This window comes from Protopterus annectens, chromosome 4.part1 (assembly GCF_019279795.1).
Source record: "Protopterus annectens isolate FY-2018-M chromosome 4.part1, PAN1.0, whole genome shotgun sequence".
Taxonomy (NCBI): domain Eukaryota; kingdom Metazoa; phylum Chordata; order Ceratodontiformes; family Protopteridae; genus Protopterus; species Protopterus annectens.
In genome coordinates, this window is record NC_056734.1 from 931,012,181 (window position 1) to 931,031,603 (window position 19,423).

The following is a 19,423-nucleotide window of genomic DNA, read 5'->3' on the forward strand; positions in this document are numbered from 1 at the left end:
AGAAGTGTACTAATTGGGTGCCTGAGAGAGCAGCTGATGCATGGAACAGACTACCAAATTACATTAAAGCAAGAACTAGTTTAGATATTTTAAGAACAACCTGGATACTTATGAGAACAAATGTTTTGGTATATTGGCAAGCTAAAAGGGCATTAATGTGTGCGTGTGTGTGCGTGCAAGTGTGCAAGGCGTGCGTGCGTATATATATATATATATATATATATATATATATATATATATATATATAAAAGGATGATTTTCAGAGTAATGCAATACATATAACGGATTCTCTAGAAGAGGCTATGTTAAATCTTCAGTAGGGAAGATGTACTGTAAAAGTTATATCTCGTGTGACACTTAAGTTTGTAAAAATAATGTGATTGATTATTCCATTTCAAACAGTGTGGTCTTTTGCAAAGAAAATGTGTATTCACTTGTTTCCATTTGTTAATCAGGTTAGTTCCAACATAGTAAAATGATCCTTTTCAGTGGAATTCTGCGAGGGGAAAGCTCCACGTAATTTGTTTTACAGACTGAACAAACTAACAGATCTGCTATGTACAAATGTGAACATGAAAGCATTTTGGGGGAAAAAAAAGACATACGGATCACTGTGTATAATATATTGAACATACATATTTATCAGAGTACAATTTTCATAGCTGGTAGGTGTTCAGTCAAAAAAAAAAAGCTGAATTTAAAGTGCAGAAGTACAGAGAGAAAATGGAGGGGAATGAGAGTGAATGGAAGGTAGGTCTGGGGATTGTAGGGGTGATGGTAGAGATGATGGTAGATTTGGAGTTCAAGGAAGTGTGTGATGGTTTGTTTCATGTATGATTAGAATACTAGAATGTATATGAGCATGTGTGTAACAGGAATGTAAAGTCCATAGTTTTGATCATCCCTTAGAGCTTAAGCATGCCCAAGTAGTCATTAAGCATTTTTTCAGCTTTTATTGGAAAGGTTTTGATTTGCTTTCAGCTCTGAGTTCTAAACTGATGTAATTCCATAGGTTTGCTATATGCACTGCATTAGTGAGATATTGGAGAAGTTATTTCATTTAATTGCAAAGATTTGATGTAAATACTAAATCCGACTGCTCTCCTAGGACTGTGTTTAGTAATGATGGCACTTATAGCCATTTTATAGGTTATACAGTATGCTGTGTGCAGTTCATAGTTTGGTATGGCTCCAGAAGTCCTGTAATTTTAATCAGTGGATTTCTGAAGAGGTAAACGGCGATGGGATTCGTGAAACAGAATGGCCGAGAAGTTCAGTCTTGTATTGCATCATCCCTGTAGTTTTGTTTAAAAGTAAATTTTGAAGATCTGTATATATTGGGGTAATTTAAAGTAGTCTTGTTAGTATTAGAGGGTAGTTTCTTTTTGGTGTTGGGTTTCAATATTAGTTGAGTCAGTGAGCCAGGCCTCTAGATTGAAGAAGTTAAACTGAATTTGTATTTGTAGTTGATCGAGAGGGTTGAAAGATATCAGTGTAGAGCTGTTGGCTTATCGTAGTTTGTGCATATCATCGGTGAAAATAAATGATAGAGGACAAAGCCTTGATCTCTGGGGAACTGCTGTTGTATATAAATGATGGCTGCTACCACAATCTAGGCAGTATGTTTCGTAGTAACCACAGATCGCTTAGTTAGTAAAAGTGTCAACTGATTTATTCACCGTAAAATAAAAACCAAACACAGTCCAATTAAGCACCTTTCGTCTTTACCACATCAAAAAGACTTCTTCAGATACATCGACTTTGACACTCCCCCCACTTAAATACCTCATTAATCTATCACATGACATAATCACTTACTTAAGGTAAAAACCTTCTAACTTTAAAATTTTTCTTTGTCTTTCTTAAACTTTAAACCATTTTCCATTTACAGTACAGTACCCAAGTTATTTAGTTTATCCTACCTGGTTCTATACAAGAAAGATGTGTTACTAAGATCAACTACACCTATTTAAATTTTAAAATACATAAAATAGATTTCACTTCATTTATTCCTGGATAAAAGCAGGCGTTTGTGTTTAGCTGCCACAACAATTCTAATTTTTCTAAGCAAACTTGATCTATTACTCTAAACCTAAATATATGTTCTGGTTTTTCTAATATATGTTTTGTGAGTGCATTCTCCATTTTTTATTGTTTATGCTGTATAAATGTTCATACACTCGTTCTTTTAAAGTTCTTATAGTTTTCCCTATGTAGAATACAGGGCATTGTTGACACTTTGCCAAGTAGATAACCATCTTGAATAGGCAATTAAATTTATTTTTAGTGTTATATTTCCTATCCTTAATCCAGTAGCTTTTACCCGTGTCCATGTGCTTACAAAAATTACACATTTCATACTTGGTCATTCCTGGATTTCTAGTTGTATGCTCAATTTTACTTTCTAGTATTATTTTAACATTTTTCCCTTTTCTAAAAATTATCTGTGGTGGTTTGAGAAGTTTCTTGTTAATATAAGGGTCACTTTCTGTTAACACCCAATTCTTATATAAGATGTTTCTTAAATCATTTTGAGTTAACACTGTATGTTGTCACAAGACTACTTGGCAAAGTGTCAACAATGCCCTGTATTCTATATAGGGAAAACTATAAGAAATTTAAAAGAACGAGTGTATGAACATTTATACAGCATAAATGGAGAATGCACTCGCAAAACATTTATTAGAAAAACCAGAACATATATTTAGGTTTCGAGTGAAAAATTATATGGAGCTTACTGTGATGGATTTGAAGTCTTCTAAGACACTCAGTCTTGCTGGCTGGATTCTGCTGAAATCAAAGTCTGGTTATAGTTGCATTCACAGTCTGTTGCATACAGAAACTTGTAGAATATACACTGATGAGAGAATATACTTTGCAGCATCAACTTTAGAGCAGTAACAAATAACTTTTTATAATAAACCAAACTGACTAACGTTGCAGCTTAAAGTACTGTTCCACTTTACTTCTCATATAGTACAGATGATGTGAGAGATATAACGTTTACCTCGAGACAAATGTCTCTACCAATACCCCTAACATAACTGGATTCATACAGCTCTTTATATACAATTTTAGTCATGCACATACATATACATTTCCTCTTGGTATTCTATTTTGGAGAATTGCTCATCCTGTAGACAGTGTGAACATCCTGTATTCTATTTTCATCTTTGTATAAGAACATCTGTTCTTGTGCCAATGCTGATAACAGTGTCCTGTTGTCCATGCATAAAAAACATGTTTTTAAGGAAACGCATTGTCACAGTGTCCTTGTCCATTCTCTAAAAGCAGATTTTGCATTTTTGCTCTTGCATACATCCTGTTTTTAAGTCTGTAAGGGAAAAATGTCCATTCAGCAGATTCCTTATTTTCCAAGCCATGGTCATTTAGTATGGATGCTGATCATATATTACTAAACTCTGTTTCTGCATTTAAGCAAGCTTTATTTTATACCTTATTTATGTTACATATTTATGACAGAATTAATTTCAACCTTAAAAACCCTGTTGAGCATAATCTTACATAGAGTAATGGATCAAGTTTGCTCAGATGGTAGAGTGGGACCTGACAACCTCCTTTTTAGAAAAATTAGAATTGTTGTGGCAGCTAAACACAAATGCCTGATTTTATCCAGGAATAAATAAAGTGAATTCTATTTTATGTATTTTAAAATTGAAAATTTTAAATAGGTGTAGTTGATCTTAGTAACACATCTTTCTTGTGTAGAACCAGGTAGGATAAACTAAATAACTTGGGTACTGTATTGTAAATGGAAAATGGTTTAAAGTTTATTAAGAAAGACTGAAAGAAAAATTTTAAAGTTAGAGGGTTTTACCTTAATTAAGTAGTGATTATGTCATGTGATAGATTAATGAGGTATTTAAGTGGGGAGAGTGCCAAAATCAATGTATCTGAAGAAGTCTTTTTGATGTGGTAAAGACTAGAGGCGCCTAATTCGACTGTTTGGTTTTTATTTTACTGTGACTAAATCAGTTGACACTTTTACAAACTAAGCGATCTGTTGTTACTATGAAACATACTGCCTGGATTGTGGTAGCAGCCATCATTTGTTTATTTCATAGTTTGCGTGTTTCTGAAGTTTGCTTTGAACTGCTGTTGTAGTTGGAGTGAAGATGGAACAGGAATATTTCCACTTTACAGACTGGGATCTTTTGCAGAGGTATCTCTTCAGTCGGGTAAGTGTAGAATTCACAGTCTAGCTCAGTCAGCCTTTTTAGCAGTACTTCATAAGAGTTGGTTAGAGGCTCTTTAGAGGTCTAGAAAGACTGTAGCAGTTATAGTTTGGTGATTCAAATGTGTATATGTTGTGTTTTTAAGAGAGATAAGAAGGCTATATCTGTATTTTGACTTGGCTAGAATCTGTGCCAAGTTGGAGACTGAAGGTTTTAGTCAATTAAATGGCCAATTATACGTTTACACATGGAGTACAGGATTGCTTTTTGCCTGAATTGCCATATTGTTGTCTGGTTGTCATTAGGGACAAATGAGGATAAAGGTGCAAGCAGAATGTGAATTCTGCATAGGATCCTAAATGGAACTGTTGCCATATTGAACAAATGTTTGACTGAATTCTTCCAGAGGTCCTTTAGGAAGCAGCTAGTCCTGGAAGATTGAAAGTAAACAGTAATGTTATTATTGTACAGAGGAAGAGTAAGGCACAGCCCACAGAAATTTGTATTGACTGAATTTTTAGCAGTTGTTCAGCCTATGAAAGAGGTGCAGAAGTTGTGGGTTACAAGTGTCCTTGAGCAAAATAGACCGCTTAGTAAGTTTCACCACAAACTTAGAAAGAGCAGTTTCTTCATCTCTTATTCTGTACAAACTCGGAGCATGTGCATTGTGAATGGGGATTTAGATTTTTCTGTGCATTGAGTGTTTGTCCATCCCTTCTCTTCTGTTTGACTTACTGGGTAGCTGTATGGTAATGGAGTGGAAAGCCTCCAGCCTGCAAAGAGGAACCTGCTTTAGATTTTCAAGCAGTGTAACATTTTTCACATCTTATCTAATCTTTTTTCCTTTGTCTATATGACAAGCAGTTTCTTGTTTTGTGCAGTGGATAAAATCACTTTCTTTTAAACTGAAAAGCAACAAACATTTGTCAGTGCTGAATATGTTGGTTTCCACTGAAACAAGACTGTATGTGGAAATTGGTGACTGATTCACATTCTATACCGTCTTTTTTTCTGTGTACTCACACTCCTAGCTCGTTGTGGTGTTCTGACATTTTTTGGGACCTGGCTTACTTAACTGAGTTACCTACTAATCGCATACAACATAAGAAACGGCAAGGTGGAAGGAACAATATGACAACTAAGAGTGTTCGTCTAGGATATACTGCTGTGGCAGCATTAATCACTGTCACTTGTTATGCATATGTTCATAGCGGGGGAGCTGTTTTGTTATTAAGGGCCATGATCACTCTCCCTTTATAGTGCATTGTACTTACTGATGCTTCCAGTTATTTGATAATAATTGTAAAGATGGACAGTATTTCCTGTGTACTTCCAAAACTTAAACTATTGCTTGGCATCCAATGAAACCTTACACGATGGTGAAGTAAGTTGTCATTGGTATTTGGTCTGTAAGCTTTTTATACCTTGAGAGATGTTAAGTGTTTGTTTTAATTATACAAATAAGTATAATTTCATATTTCTGTAAATATTTTAGTAAATGAATACTCAGGAAATTACTTGTAGTCATGAAAGCCAAAGTCTGGCTGACCAAAAGCACTTTGATTCTGTGTGTCTACATTGTACAGTTGCCAAGATAAAATCGTTTGTGAAACTTTAGAAGAAAATGTAATTACAGTGTAATGTATTACAGTATTAAAACAAAGAATGCAAATTCATTGATTCTTATTGTAAAAAAGACTTGTTTATGCAAGATAGCATTGTAGTTTGTATTCGTTTAATAGCACTTACTGTTCACAAAGTATTTGCATTAGTTTAGCTTGTGCTTTTTAACTTGATTTTCAGAAAATGCTCAAGGATCTCAGAATATGTATAGCCTGCTAGAGGTGTGACATTCTGTAGATGCTAAATTTTAATTTGTTAGAGATATACATGGACAATGAAATGCAAATGTGTGTTGCAGTTGATAAGGCGAAATATAGACAGTAATCCTGTAGTGCAGTCAGAATATCGTGATATACCAGTATTAACTCATGGTCTGGTGCACCTCATCATACCTGTGGTTTTCTGTTAATATAGCCCACTGTTTCAATTCCAGTAAACTTAGAGTTGAAACTTCTACTGCTAACCCTTGTCACTAATTTGGTCAGAGAGAAACATGATCCTTTATCATATCTAGGGTCACTTTAGCTAATCCCAACACACAGAAACTTGTGCAGTGGCAGTTAAGAGGTTTGCTAATTTACTTAGAAACACATCTGTGAGAGGAAACTGGAGAGCTAGGCAACCCCCCCCCCATGGAGAAATTAAGGCAATTTAGATTTCACACAAAAGGTATCCTATCCAGAAAGTGTAGCAGAAAACCAAGCACTGAGACAGCAGTGGTATATGATGAATTAATGTGCCATAATTGTTTCAGTACAGCCAGAGAGAATGGGATAGAATCATGTAAGTATTTATTTTTTATGTTTGTCTTAAGAGGGTTAGTCCCTCTAGGCCTATGTACCCTTTTCAGGGGTGACCAGATGTATTCATTCTGACTAAGGGCGATTTGGGTGGGGCAATGGTGGATATTCCTGTACTGTTTTCATTACAAGAGCTTGCACTAGTGCCATGTGGGATCTTGTAATACCTGAGCTACTGCTAGTTCAGACAGGTGAGTTGTTGGTCTAATGTCTCATCCATCAGACTGCACACTCAGGAATGCATCACCAGCTTATGCTGCATTACAGTGTCAGTATTGGGAAATTAATCCAAGCACCCAATATAGGAATGTATAAATATTGTCAAGGCCATTTGACTGACTAGGTTTGCAGACATTTGCAAACTATGCACAGTCATAGAATCCCCGAGTGACGCAAATATCCTCAAAGAAGGCCTGACACAAACTAGTAACTGGTGCCAGATCTACAGTCTAAAACTCTTGTCAGCAAGTGCATAATAATTTCCTTTGGGAACCTTGGAAACTACCACATTCATAATACACCCCTAAGAGTAAACCCAGTGGTCAGGGATCTGAGATCACATGTAGACAGTAATCTGGCCTTTGACCATTATGAATCATTGGTAGTAAGGAAGTCATTTATATTGCTTAGCTTCTAAGCAAGGAGTATGTACATGGATGTCATTGTTCTGCTGTATGCTGCCCTTTTTAAAACAATCACTGAGTAAATATAGTGCCCCCTTTTGTAAGTACCTGACCAAGAATACGCAGCAACTCGAGCATCAGCAGAAGTTCCTCACAAAAAAATACATAATCTAAATAACATGTCCTACACTGACTGCCTCGACACTCTATCCCTGTGCTCTGTCTACTACAGATTGCTGAGAGGCGATCTACGCCTGGCCTACAAAGCATCCTCCGATCCCACACCGGTGGATCTGTTGTAATCCACAAAACAAATAGCATCTGAATTATCTGACCTAGGGACTTAAACCTGATATGCAGCATAAATAGGGCATGTTGGAGAGACTGTGATTTGTCTCTGAGACTACCTCATCTGTGGAACAGGCTTCCCATCCATGTGGAGCAGATTTCTTCCCTACCCCAGTTCAAGTGTAATTTACCCCATGTTAAGTTGTCTATCTCGGCTTCATTCTTGCTGGATGGGTTCGAAGCCGACCTCGGCTCCGACTCGGCCACTCTAAAAGCTCGAGAGTTGGTTCCACCGGCTCGAGGCTCCCCTTATATCCCACAATGCTAGGCGAGAGTTACCTCAGATCTCGTTTGCCGCTACAGCTTCGAGGTTGGTTGCTTCTACCGGTTCCTGGTGAGTGTTAGCTTTTTATACAAAAAGTTACTCTTTTTTTCCCCTTTTAACTTTAATTCTTCCTAAATTAGTGTAGGATATAGATCTTTATCCCCGACCCTATTTTTTCCCCGTTTTCTTATTAAAAGAACCGTTGGTTCTTCCCTTGGGCCTTTGGCCTTCCCTTCCCTAGGGTGTGTTTGTGTAGTTACTTTAACTTTTTTGTGCTTAATTACTAGTATTTTTACTAAAATTGTTAATTATTTTTAGTATTAATAATTTTTTCTGACAGGGTATAACTGTGTGTTTGGGTGTGTGTTAGTGTACACCTGTCAGTTAGGATAATGTCAAAGGAAGCAAAGGTCTCTGGATTCAAGAAGTGTGATGCGTGCTGTCAGAAAATGTCTCTGACAGACGCTCACACTTCTTGTGTCTATTGTCTGGGGCCTTTGCACCTGCAGGACTCCTGTGCTGTGTGCCATGGCTTCAGCCCCAGGGTCCTGCAGGAGAGAAAACACAAGTTGATTCTGAGAGGCTTGTTAAAACCAGAGGATTCCCTGTCAGTTTCAACAGGGAAGCCCTCTAAGGCATCGAGGTCTTCGGCTCCGGCTTCTGAGCCGAGACCTCAGGTTGTTCAACCTTTGCCTTTATCAGCTCCGGCTGGAGCCGATAAGACTCAGTCCACAGTTTCTGTGGCTTGCTCGGCTCGGCTGGAGCCGAGGTTATCGAGGTACCCGTGTCGGCTCCGACAAGATCTTCGGAGCCGACAACCAGAAAGAGGTCTAGGTCACCTTCTCTTGGCTCCGTTCATTCGGCTCCAGGATCTCCCCTGCTGTCTGAACGGAGCCAAAGGTCTCATTCCTCTAGGTCATCGAGGCTTTCCGATCATGACCTTCAGAGGGTGGTGAGTCGACTACTTAAGTCCGAGGCACTAGCCCAGATGCTTCAGAGCCCGACTCATCAGTCGGTGCCTGCCCCGGTCCATCAACTCTTTCCTCCTTCGACTCTTTTGAGTTCGGAGCCGGGTCGTGTCGGAACCGAGACTGTGGTCACCGAGCCGAGACAATTGTCTTCGGCTCCGCTGCCGGCTCCGTTTTCTTCCGTGGAGGAATCTCGGCGCGGACCTCCTCGTCGGCTCCGAGGGGTGAGTGGCATCGGACCCTTGTCCGACCCCCTCTCCCTCTCGGTGCTTGGCGCTGGTGAGTTCGGCTCCGACATCGGCCTCGAGCCATCACTGTCGGTGCCGAGGGGGTCCTTAGCTCCTCGGAGCGGGACCTCTGGCTCTGCCTGACAGGGGTGCATTCGAGGTCATGCGGAGTGTGTTAGAGCCTGGCTCTACTCCACAGTCGGCTCCGTCAGCCCCTCCCTCTATGCTGCCTCAGGGTAAGTCGACTCACTCCCTCATCCCGGACCGCAGAGAGCCAGCTCCTCAGGAGCCCCTTTGGGATTTCATCCTCTTCCGAGGCCTCTCCTGATTTGGCAGAAGAGCCCCTCGGAAGAGGAAGTGCAAGAGGAAGCACATTGACTCACCTGAGTCTATCAGACACAGATCTGGATGATTCTGAGGGTTCCCCGTTCCCCTTCTGAAGATGTCTCATTTGCAGACATTCTGGAGATCCTTAAACAGAGGGAAATTGGCCAGCCCTCAACCCTTCGGAGGACGAATCTGTGTATCTTGAGGCGTTTGGCTCTCGTCCTTCCACCTCCTGGGTGTCCCCCTTGACCCCCTCATGCAGGTGGTTGCTAAGAAGGCATGGACGGCTCCTGATTCAGTGGACCCCACTCCCAGGAGACCCTCCAAATTCATCACAGCTCCATCAGACAAGCAATTTTTATCAAAAGGAGTTTCTGTGGATGCTATGGTGGTAGCTGCCGCCACAAAGAAGGAACTGGCTGATCCTTCAGTGCCTGTCCATCCACCTAACAAGGAATCTAGGTCCATGGATAGGTACGGAAGCGGATGTTCTCCTCAGCGACATTTACCATGCGTTCGCTGAATTACCTGTGCCATTTCACTCGTCTTCAAAGGGACTTGATCAAGGAAGCGAGTGAAATGTTGAAGGACCCTACAGCTGCGGTTTCCAAGAGAAAATGAACACGCAGCTGGCTATCCTTAATTCCATTTCCAACTCCTCCATGCCTCCTCTCTTATGCGGCCGATGGAGCGAGCAGAGCCGCAGGAACAGGGGTAGCCTTACGTAGGCACGCCTGGATGCGGCTATGCAACTTTACGGAACCTTTCAAGACGTCTTTCACGAACTCCCTTTTGATGGATCATCTCTTTTGGTCCTCAAGTGAAAGAAACCCTGACTAGGTGCGAGACTGATGGCAAGACCCTTTCTGCCGCCGGAGTCCGTTTTCGACACCTTCTATGCCTTACCCCAAAGGCCAGAAGGGTGTAAAGAGCAGCTTCCGTAAAGAATCTCAAGGGACTTCGCCTGACGACAGAGTCGTTTTCCTACCAGAGGCAGAGGTGGGAATAACAATGGTAGACGCCGCCCTAGGGGCAGGGGGTCCGCAGAACCAGGGCAATCGGGAAGCCTTTCCTGACAAGCCCTTTCAGCATCCCTGAGGTGTTGCCCGACTGCCCATCTTCGGAGGCAGTCGGGAAGATTGTCACTGTACCCAGAAGCCTGGCTATCCCTCACTCAAGACAAATGGGTACAGTCCATCATTTCCTAAGGCTATTCTATCCCCTTTCTTCGCTTTCCAAATCAGTCAAAAAATCCCTTCCAGATGTTCCACCGCTCAAAGGGATATAGCAGCTTTGGAAATTTCAAAACTGCTTGCAAAAAGAGCAATTCAGCCAGTGTCAGCAGACCAACAAGGATCCGGAATCTACTCAAGGTTCTTTTAGTTCCAAAGCAAACATCGGACTGGAGACCAATTTTGGATCTCAGTATCTTGAACAGATCAGTCAAGAAAACAAGATTTCCGATGGTCACGCTGCAATCCATTCTTCCCCTATTGGGAAAAGGAAACTGGATGTGCTCTATAGACCTTCAGGATGCGTACTATCACATAAAAATGAACAGACGCTCCAGAAGATTCCTCCGCTTCAGGCTGGGAACCAGTCATTTTCAATTCAGGGCCCTGCCCTTTGGTCTCACCACTGCCCCCCGGGTGTTTACCAAATGCATGGCAGTGGTAGCTTCTCACCTGAGACGACAAGGATTCCAGGTGTTTCCATATTTGGACGACTGGCTTCTCACAGCTCCCACCAAGCATCTCCTTCTGATGGCCAGAGATTATACTTTTCGTGTTTGTCAAAAACTGGGTATTTCAATAAATTGCGAAAAGTCTGTTTTGTCGCCTTGTCGTACTATTACCTACATAGGCGCAAATTTAGATACTATAAACATGTCTGCAACGCTAGCGAACCAAAGGATATCAGACATTCACAAATTGGTGTCACTTCTTCTCAACAGCAACAGAGCCAAAGCCAGGTTAGTTCTAAAGGTGTTGGGAATCATGGCAGCGGCCATACCTCTCCTCCCATTGGCCAGATACCACATGCAGATCCTTCAGTGGATGCTTTTTTCTCAATGGTCATACCAGGAACTTCCAATGTCTCACACCATTATGATCACGCAAGCGTGCAAAAAGCATCTCATGTGGTGGATGTCTTCCCCAGCTCCTGTCGGAAGACCATTTGTTCCACCTCCTCCGGTTGCTACTCTGACAACGGATGCCTCCCTGATCGGGTGGGGGGGGCATTATCAGGGCAGGACAGTCCAGGGCACATGGCAACCAAACGAATGCCACTTGCACATAAATGTTCTGGAGATGAGAGCAGTGCTTTTAGCGTTGCAAGCCCTTCAAGACTCTCTTCCCTTGGGAACGATTGCAATCCAGACAGACAATATGTCTGTAGTGTGGTACATCAACAAACAAGGCGGAACCAGATCATACCCCCTGTGTCGAGAAGCACTCAGACTGTGGCAATGGGCGATTTCTTCTCAGCGTTTTCTGATAGCAATGCACATCCCCGGGAAGTCCAATCACATTGCGGACAAGTTGAGCAGAGCTATACTCATGCCTCACGAGTGGTCTCTGAAAGACTCTGTAGTGAGAGAGATATTTCTCAAGTGGGGTCAGCCTTGCTGCGATCTTTTTGCTACTCCCCAAAACAGCAAGTGCAGAGAATACTTCACTCTATTCCCTTTACCAGGCCAACCCAGCAGAGACGCTCTAGTCCAAGTTTGGCCCAGGGGACTTCTGTATGCATTTCCTCCTTTCCCACTGATCTCTCAAGTAATACAGAAAGCTATCGCTCAGAAGGCCTCATTGATCCTCATTGCTCCTTACTGGCCTCGACAAGTGTGGTTCCCCTTTCTACATCGATTTCTTTTGGAGCGACCGTGGAATCTGGACCTAGTTCCAGATCTTTTGATCCATCAGTCGGGTCAGTTTCATCGCTCCCTCCCCTCTCTGAACCTCACTGCTTGGTTCCTCCAGTTCCAACCGTAGCCAGGCTTCCTCAATTATCTCACTCTGTTAGAGATATATTGATAGCTTCCCATAAATCTTCCACTCGAAAGATTTATTTGAGTAAGTGGAAACGCTTCTCATATTGGGCACAAGGAAAGGACATAGATCCTTTCACCGCTTCCATCCAACTAGTCCTTGATTTTCTAGCTGAACTCTTCCATGCAGGTTCATCTCCATCTACTCTTAAGGTTCAATTGGCAGCTATTTCTAATTTCCATGTGGGTATTTCTGAATCTGCCCTAATGTCCCACAAACTTTGCAAAGCCTTTTGAAAGGAGTTTTTCTTCTCAGACCTCCTATAAGAAATCCTCCTTCTCCTTGGGACCTAAATTTAGTTCTTGCTTCTTTGATTCTTTCCCCTTTCGAACCTGCAGCTTCATGTTCCTTGAAATTATTATCATGGAAAACTCTCTTTCTGGTGGCTATCACATCAGCTAGAAGAATTTCAGAACTTCAAGCACTCAGTTGTCATTCTCCTTATCTTTTGTTCCATAAGGACAGAGTTTCCTTACGAACTAACCCGTCCTTTTGCCTAAGGTGGTTTCAACATCAAATCTAAACCAAAGCATTGTCCTCCCTGTCTTTTTCCCAGAGTATTCAAATAGGTCTGAACAAAAATTACACTGCCTGGATGTTCATCGTCAATTAAGGTACTACTTGGACAGGACGAAACAATTCAGAAAATCTGATCAGCTGTTTGTCTCCTATGCGGAAAGCAGAAAAGGACTTCCAGTTTCAAAGGTATCATTATCTAGATGGCTAACGTCTCTGATTACCCTTGTTTATGAGATTAGACACCAAAACTGCCTAATAAACCTAAAGCCCATTCCACCAGAGCTTTGGCTACTTCTTTAGCCTTCCAAGACAGACTGCCTATTGACACCATTTGTGCAGCGGCTACTTGGGCTACTCCTCACACTTTTATTTCCCATTATAAGTTGGATTTAGCTTCTAGGCATAGAGCTAATTTTGGTTCCACTGTTCTCAGGAGTCTGTTCCGTTAGGCCACCCAGGACAAGGTGCTAGGGACGCGGTCCCATCCAGCAAGAATGAAGGCGAGATAGACAACTTAACATATAGAAGTTATGTTCTTACCATAACGTTCCATGTTAGTTGTCTTCTTCTCGCCTTCTTCTTCCCCACCCTCCTTCCCCCTGGCCTGGACAGACCTAGAGGAGTTGTGATCGTGACCTCTCTTTCTACCACCTCTTTCTTAGTCATATGCTATTGTGCATATTTCTTATTTCAGGATGTAGGTCTCCCTTTTCTTCCTGCTGTTAGAGGTGGATTCTATTTACAGTTATACTGTTATTGATATAAGCTGGGTTAGCTTACAAACGAGATCTGAGGTAACTCTCGCCTAGCATTGTGGGATATAAGGGGAGCCTCGAGCCGGTGGAACCAACTCTCGAGCTTTTAGAGTGGCCGAGTCGGAGCCGAGGTCGGCTCCGAACCCATCCAGCAAGAAGAAGGCGAGAAGAAGACAACTAACATGGAACGTTATGGTAAGAACATAACTTCTATTTTTCTGCCACCTATGTGCTCAGTAGACAGAGAAGCTTATAAATGCTTGGTCAACTGTGGCCTAGCCTAAATTATAACCCTTTCAAATAACCCTAGGATATCAGATCTGTTCAGATATATTTGGGAAGCATGACTAGGCTTAAAAAGACCAGCTGGGGTTGTTAGCCTAGTAATCACCTGTGAACCTAAAACTAACAAACGGAGCTTACATACATACATGTTCAAATCTTAACAGATAACTTACAAAATAAACAACAAACGAGAGGCTCCCAGTACACTCAAACACTTCGCAATTTATTGTAGTGCTACTACAATAAATTATGAAGGGTTGGAGTGTACTGGGAGCCTCTCGTTTGTTTACTTTCGTTTTGCCGTCAGATAACTACAAAATGGCAGGCTCGCACATGCTCAGTATTTATACTCTAGTGCAAGCTCTTGGATAGCTTCTTCAAGGTATGCACACACACATTGATCTATGGGTGGTTTGAATGTTCCTTAGAGTAGTTTGGCTTAATTAGTAATAAAAAAAAAAACAAAAAAAAAACACCAAAACGAAGAATGCAGCCAACTGGATAAATCTTTACTTTACTTCACTTTACTAGATTCTGGTACCTCGGCCTTCGCCTTCAATGGAATAAATTATTCTGTACAAAACCAGTTTTTAAATACACCAGTTAATTACATAATCCAACAATTAAACAATTAAATCATTAATTAATTTTGTTAAAGAACTTTTTCATTTATCACAAACCAATGTTACAATTCATTTTAATATAAACATGAATATTATAACTTTCAATGTTAAATTACATATTTAAATTTCTAAATTCATCCCATTTGCATACAGGGTTTTATAATTTACTATAAAATTTGATTCCATTCTCAATAGTTTTTTCTGAAAATTAACGTTTGCCCCCCCCACCGCCATCAGGTTTGACCCCCATCAGGTTTGGCCAAAATACTAAATATTAGATCTGCACATCCACCATCATGATACTGATGAAAATTATTAGCTACTGGACTATCCAATCTACCATTCATAATATCTCCCAAATGTTCCATAATCCTCAATTTTACCTTTCTTTTTGTCTGTCCTATATACCATTTTTTAATCTCACAATTACAACCTATTATATAGATTACCCCAAAGGAATTACAATTAAAGTGATCAATGGCATTGTATTTAATGCCATTTATTTTACTACCATCCAAATTCACAATTTTTCTACAAACTTTACAAGCTTATGAGTTCTCTGAGGAAGACTCTGATTTGTTCGATGAATGGAAAGATATTTCACTCAAATGTACCCTGGGTTGGCTAAAAGTACTGATTTAAGCGTAATGAGAGAGTGCTAAAAAAAGTACGTGATGAAATTGTTAATATGCAGGAAAAGTTATTCTCTGGCTATTCGGAGTCGGAGTTTGAGCTTAATATTGTGAACATTAAAGGTCGTGTGTCCAAAATTGAGCAACAAGTTATTCAGCGGAAAAAGAAAAAGTATATGCGGGACAGTAATGATTACAGCACAGGCAAGATCTTTTCCTGGCAATATAACTTTAAAAGTAGGCTGGGTAAAGCTTCTTTGAAAAGTAAAAGAAGCAGATCCCGCGATCTTAGGGACACTTCCGTTTCCTCTGTGGAGACCAGCTCAGTGGGAAGGAAAAGCGTTTCGTTTGAGGAGTTAAATATGGAGGAAGCTTCTGGTTCCAATGGGGCATTGGAAACAGGTGTATCAATGAATGACCGAGTGAATCAGAGAAGGGGTCATAATCGACGTTTTCAAAAAGGCTAAAATATAAATGTGTACAGCTAGTGGGATTTGACTTTATTGGCCTGAGTATACCCATAAAGACTTAAAAAGTAAGAAGTCATGGTCTTTCAGAATCCATGTAGCTGAAATACTTGTATGTCCTGCAAGGGATCATTTGCATATATGTCATGGGCCTCCACTACAGGAGTTTTAAGATATGACATAATAAAGATTCTGGCTTGGCTAGGTCTTTCTTGCAGTTTTTTTTCTTAGGACAAATATGTGATTCCATCTGTAGCTATAAGCCAGCATGTTGAACAGAATTTACATGTAGCATTTTCTGGACGATTATTTCATCAGTGTGAGTCACTTATTAAGTGGTCATCCCATTTCTGGATTCTTTGGGATTGGCCATCAGTAGGAAGAAGTTGTACCTTTGTCTCAGTAGAAGATATTTATGGGATCCTATTTTTTTCCACTCCAGGACAGGGCACAAAAGATAATGACCCTGTTTAATGGGATGGTAGTGTAGCTGTAATCGTCAGTAATGTCTGTCCTCAGCATTCTGTGACATATAAAGGCGAGTATTATAATAATGTTAATGGTCAGGTTGTACAAGGAACATTCAGCATTATGTTAGAAATTTGTGGAAATAGTCAGAAGAGGCATTAGATTTGAGGATTCCACTTATTCCCATCTTGATCAAGGAGCATCAGAGGTGTAGATGAATTTGGGTGGGCCCCTTCACACTTCCTCTTCTGGGCCAGTTTCTGCTGACAGATTCACTACCAGTTCCACATCAGTGTGAAGAAGGTACGAGTTGTCACTGGACTGTACTTCATATAGGGGCCTTCAGCAGCTGTCCAAAGCAGAATGCTGCTTGGATAATGATTAATATCACTGTCATGAGGAGCTTGGAGAGGCAGGGAAACACCTGCTCATGACAAAGGCTGGACTGTATTTCATATCCATTATATACATTAGGTAGGTATCCCAGAGACTACCCCATCTATGGAACAGGCTTCCCATCCATGTGAAGCAGAGTTCCTCCCTAATCCAGTTCAAGTTCAACTTGGACAATTGGATGGGAAACCAGAAAATCATGCCTGGTTTGGCACCTATGTCTCTAATGCAAACGGGTGACCTGTAAATGGTCTCCCAGGCCCATGCTTACACTTATCAAGGGTATCAGAACTCGTCAGATTTGGGATGCATGGCTAGGCTTAAAAAGGCCCTTGTGGTCGTTAGCCTAGTAAACACCTATGAACCTATACAATGTGTAAGTAGAAATTAAAGTGAAACCACTGAACTCCTGTGTATCTGCTATTACTTCAGCAAGCCATTGGCAAGACTCATAAAGCAAAACTTCTGATTACTGAAGCAGCAGCAAGAACAATGTGTAACGTTGCACTATTTTCTTGAGTTCCTGACATAGCTGTACTTTTGACATTAACATACGGATTACATTTTTGAGAGCCTTTGGGATATTTATGAGGTTATAATACTTTCTGTTGTTTTTTAGGAGATGGATTTGGATTCAGAAGCCACAGAGGTATGCTTCAACAGAAGGTATGTCAGTCCATGAAACTACAAGTTTGTTTGCTTCTGTTTCATAGCAATCCTATATCAGTGGTGATGTATTTTTTAAACTTGACAGTAGCTTTTTGTGTTCTCCATCTTGGCTGTCTTACTTTTCCCCTTTTAAGAATGGCTTTGCTGAATTCCCTTGTTTATATTTTCTTCCAGATCATCTTTGATGGTTATGATAATGGTTCATATATTGGTAATGAGTAATGCCCTCAATATTATGTACACAAAATGTTTTTTCTTTGAAGCACACTCCCAAGGACTGGACTCTGTCCTCCATTATTGTACCTCAGCAGCATGTCCTGTTAACATATTAACATTTATAAAATGGCACTACACCAGTAACACAGAAATAATTTGAATAACGTGTCTGCTTCACATGTCTTATGTCATCAGTGTAAGACACAGCTTTTTCAGTTAAATCATGGACCCCTTGCCTCATCTAACAGACAGTCCAGTGCCTGGCCTGTTGTCTCTGGACAGTTCAGAGTTGGAGGTAGCAAACAGAATTCCTCATGTTAATGGTGCTTAAGTTCTCTAGTTGCAGTTGCATGCAAAACTTGGTTGGGATCCTCACACAGTCTTTCTAGAAAACACCCAAATCTCTTGGTAACCATTTATTTATACATCTTGGTAAATTTAACTTGGTTATATAATGACTGTTTTTGCTGTTGAGTCATGGCTGAAAATGGACCTAGGACCAGCGTATTTGCATGATTACCAAAGAAAATAAGTATAGAAACGAAAATTTAAATACACCTTGGTAATTGAGAAGGTTAATTTGGCATCATTATCCTTTAAACATCGTTTAAGGTTGTTGAATCTTGATTGGTGATCTGCCAGCAACAAGTTAAACAATTTAATGTGATATCACTAATTAACCAACATAGGAACAGCCAACCATGCAGCTGTTTGACTTACAAACATGATTACCCCCATCATTATACTTCTGGATGAGTACAAAATAAGGTACATTAACTTTCCCCTGTAAATGAAATCACTGCACATATCTGTGGTACAAAATATGTAGTTTTCATCTTTAAATAAAAATTCCATTCTCAAAACTAGCTAACCTTTAGTCTATAGAATACCCCTTTTAAGTTTACCCCACATTTGGTATTCCCTAATGCCTACTCCTGCATTTACCCTGCTGTAGTCAGAAGGAACATTCACAGGAATATTGCCAACATACTGCCCTTCAATTACAGTGCTCACCTTCATAACGTAGATCACTCAGGCCTCCGCATCGTACATTAAAGACCCAGCCAGCCTGTGTATCACTCCAGTACCTCTGTGTGTTTAACAACTGAGTATTCCAGTGGGGAAAGAAGTCATTTAAGTTTTAGTGTCCAGCTCTTCCTTTAAACAGATAAAGGCTTTTTAAAAATCTCAGGGTAACTGTTAACCATAAGCTGTAATGTTATCAAGCAGCCATGTCATCCACTGCAGTCATATAGTTATGAAGTGTGGTTCAGAAAGAAATATGATCATCATGAGTGAAAACTGCCATCTGTATAACCTGCGACATGTGAATACTTTTGTGTATTGACAATGTTCTTTTTCAGCTTGTTATAACTGCTCGAATATTTGCACTATGTATGTGTAGGCTCAGATTGACCGGAAGCTGAATTTTTCCTTAGTTAGCATGTCATTCTTCTGTATTAGGCTTTATAATAACTTTATTTAATTGTTACCGTATTATACCAATGTGGAGCTTTTCTGCCTGGGCCTTCGCTAAAAATGGAATATCATCCCAGTTGGACTTTCCCAGTAAACAAATGTCAAATAAAATAAAAACAAATATTCTCTCGTGTTAGTTCAGTCTCTTTCAGTGACGAAACTTAGACAAACACTAGTTCATAAAATATCAAAGCACAGTTAACCATCCAAACTAATACATGCCATCCTTCACACAGACACTAGAAATTGCTCTTCTAGATATGGCCAAGGAAGCAAACCAGGTCATTTGAATACTACCTACAGCTGACCCAACCCCCAGCAATAGAGGGCATATCAAACTAATATTCAAATCTTACCCCTCAGATATTCAGTAATACTTAAGTAAACTAACCTTGATCTAAAATATTTTTCACAGTGAGCTGGCTTTTATATTGAAGGGAAGCTGTGGGCAAAATGTGTAGCTAGCTGTTCTTGCAACCACTGCTGC

General features: G+C 40.4%; 1 protein-coding gene across 1 annotated transcript in view; it reads left to right on the forward strand.

The window, feature by feature from the left end:
* The window catches only part of MCCC1 (methylcrotonyl-CoA carboxylase subunit 1), a gene marked incomplete in the record, with an annotated part of 1,520,932 nt that overhangs the window by 64,922 nt on the left and 1,436,587 nt on the right, over positions 1 to 19,423 (forward strand). The window contains 1 exon segment of the mRNA XM_044070663.1: positions 17,192 to 17,238. Coding sequence (XP_043926598.1) covers positions 17,192 to 17,238 — 47 coding nt within the window.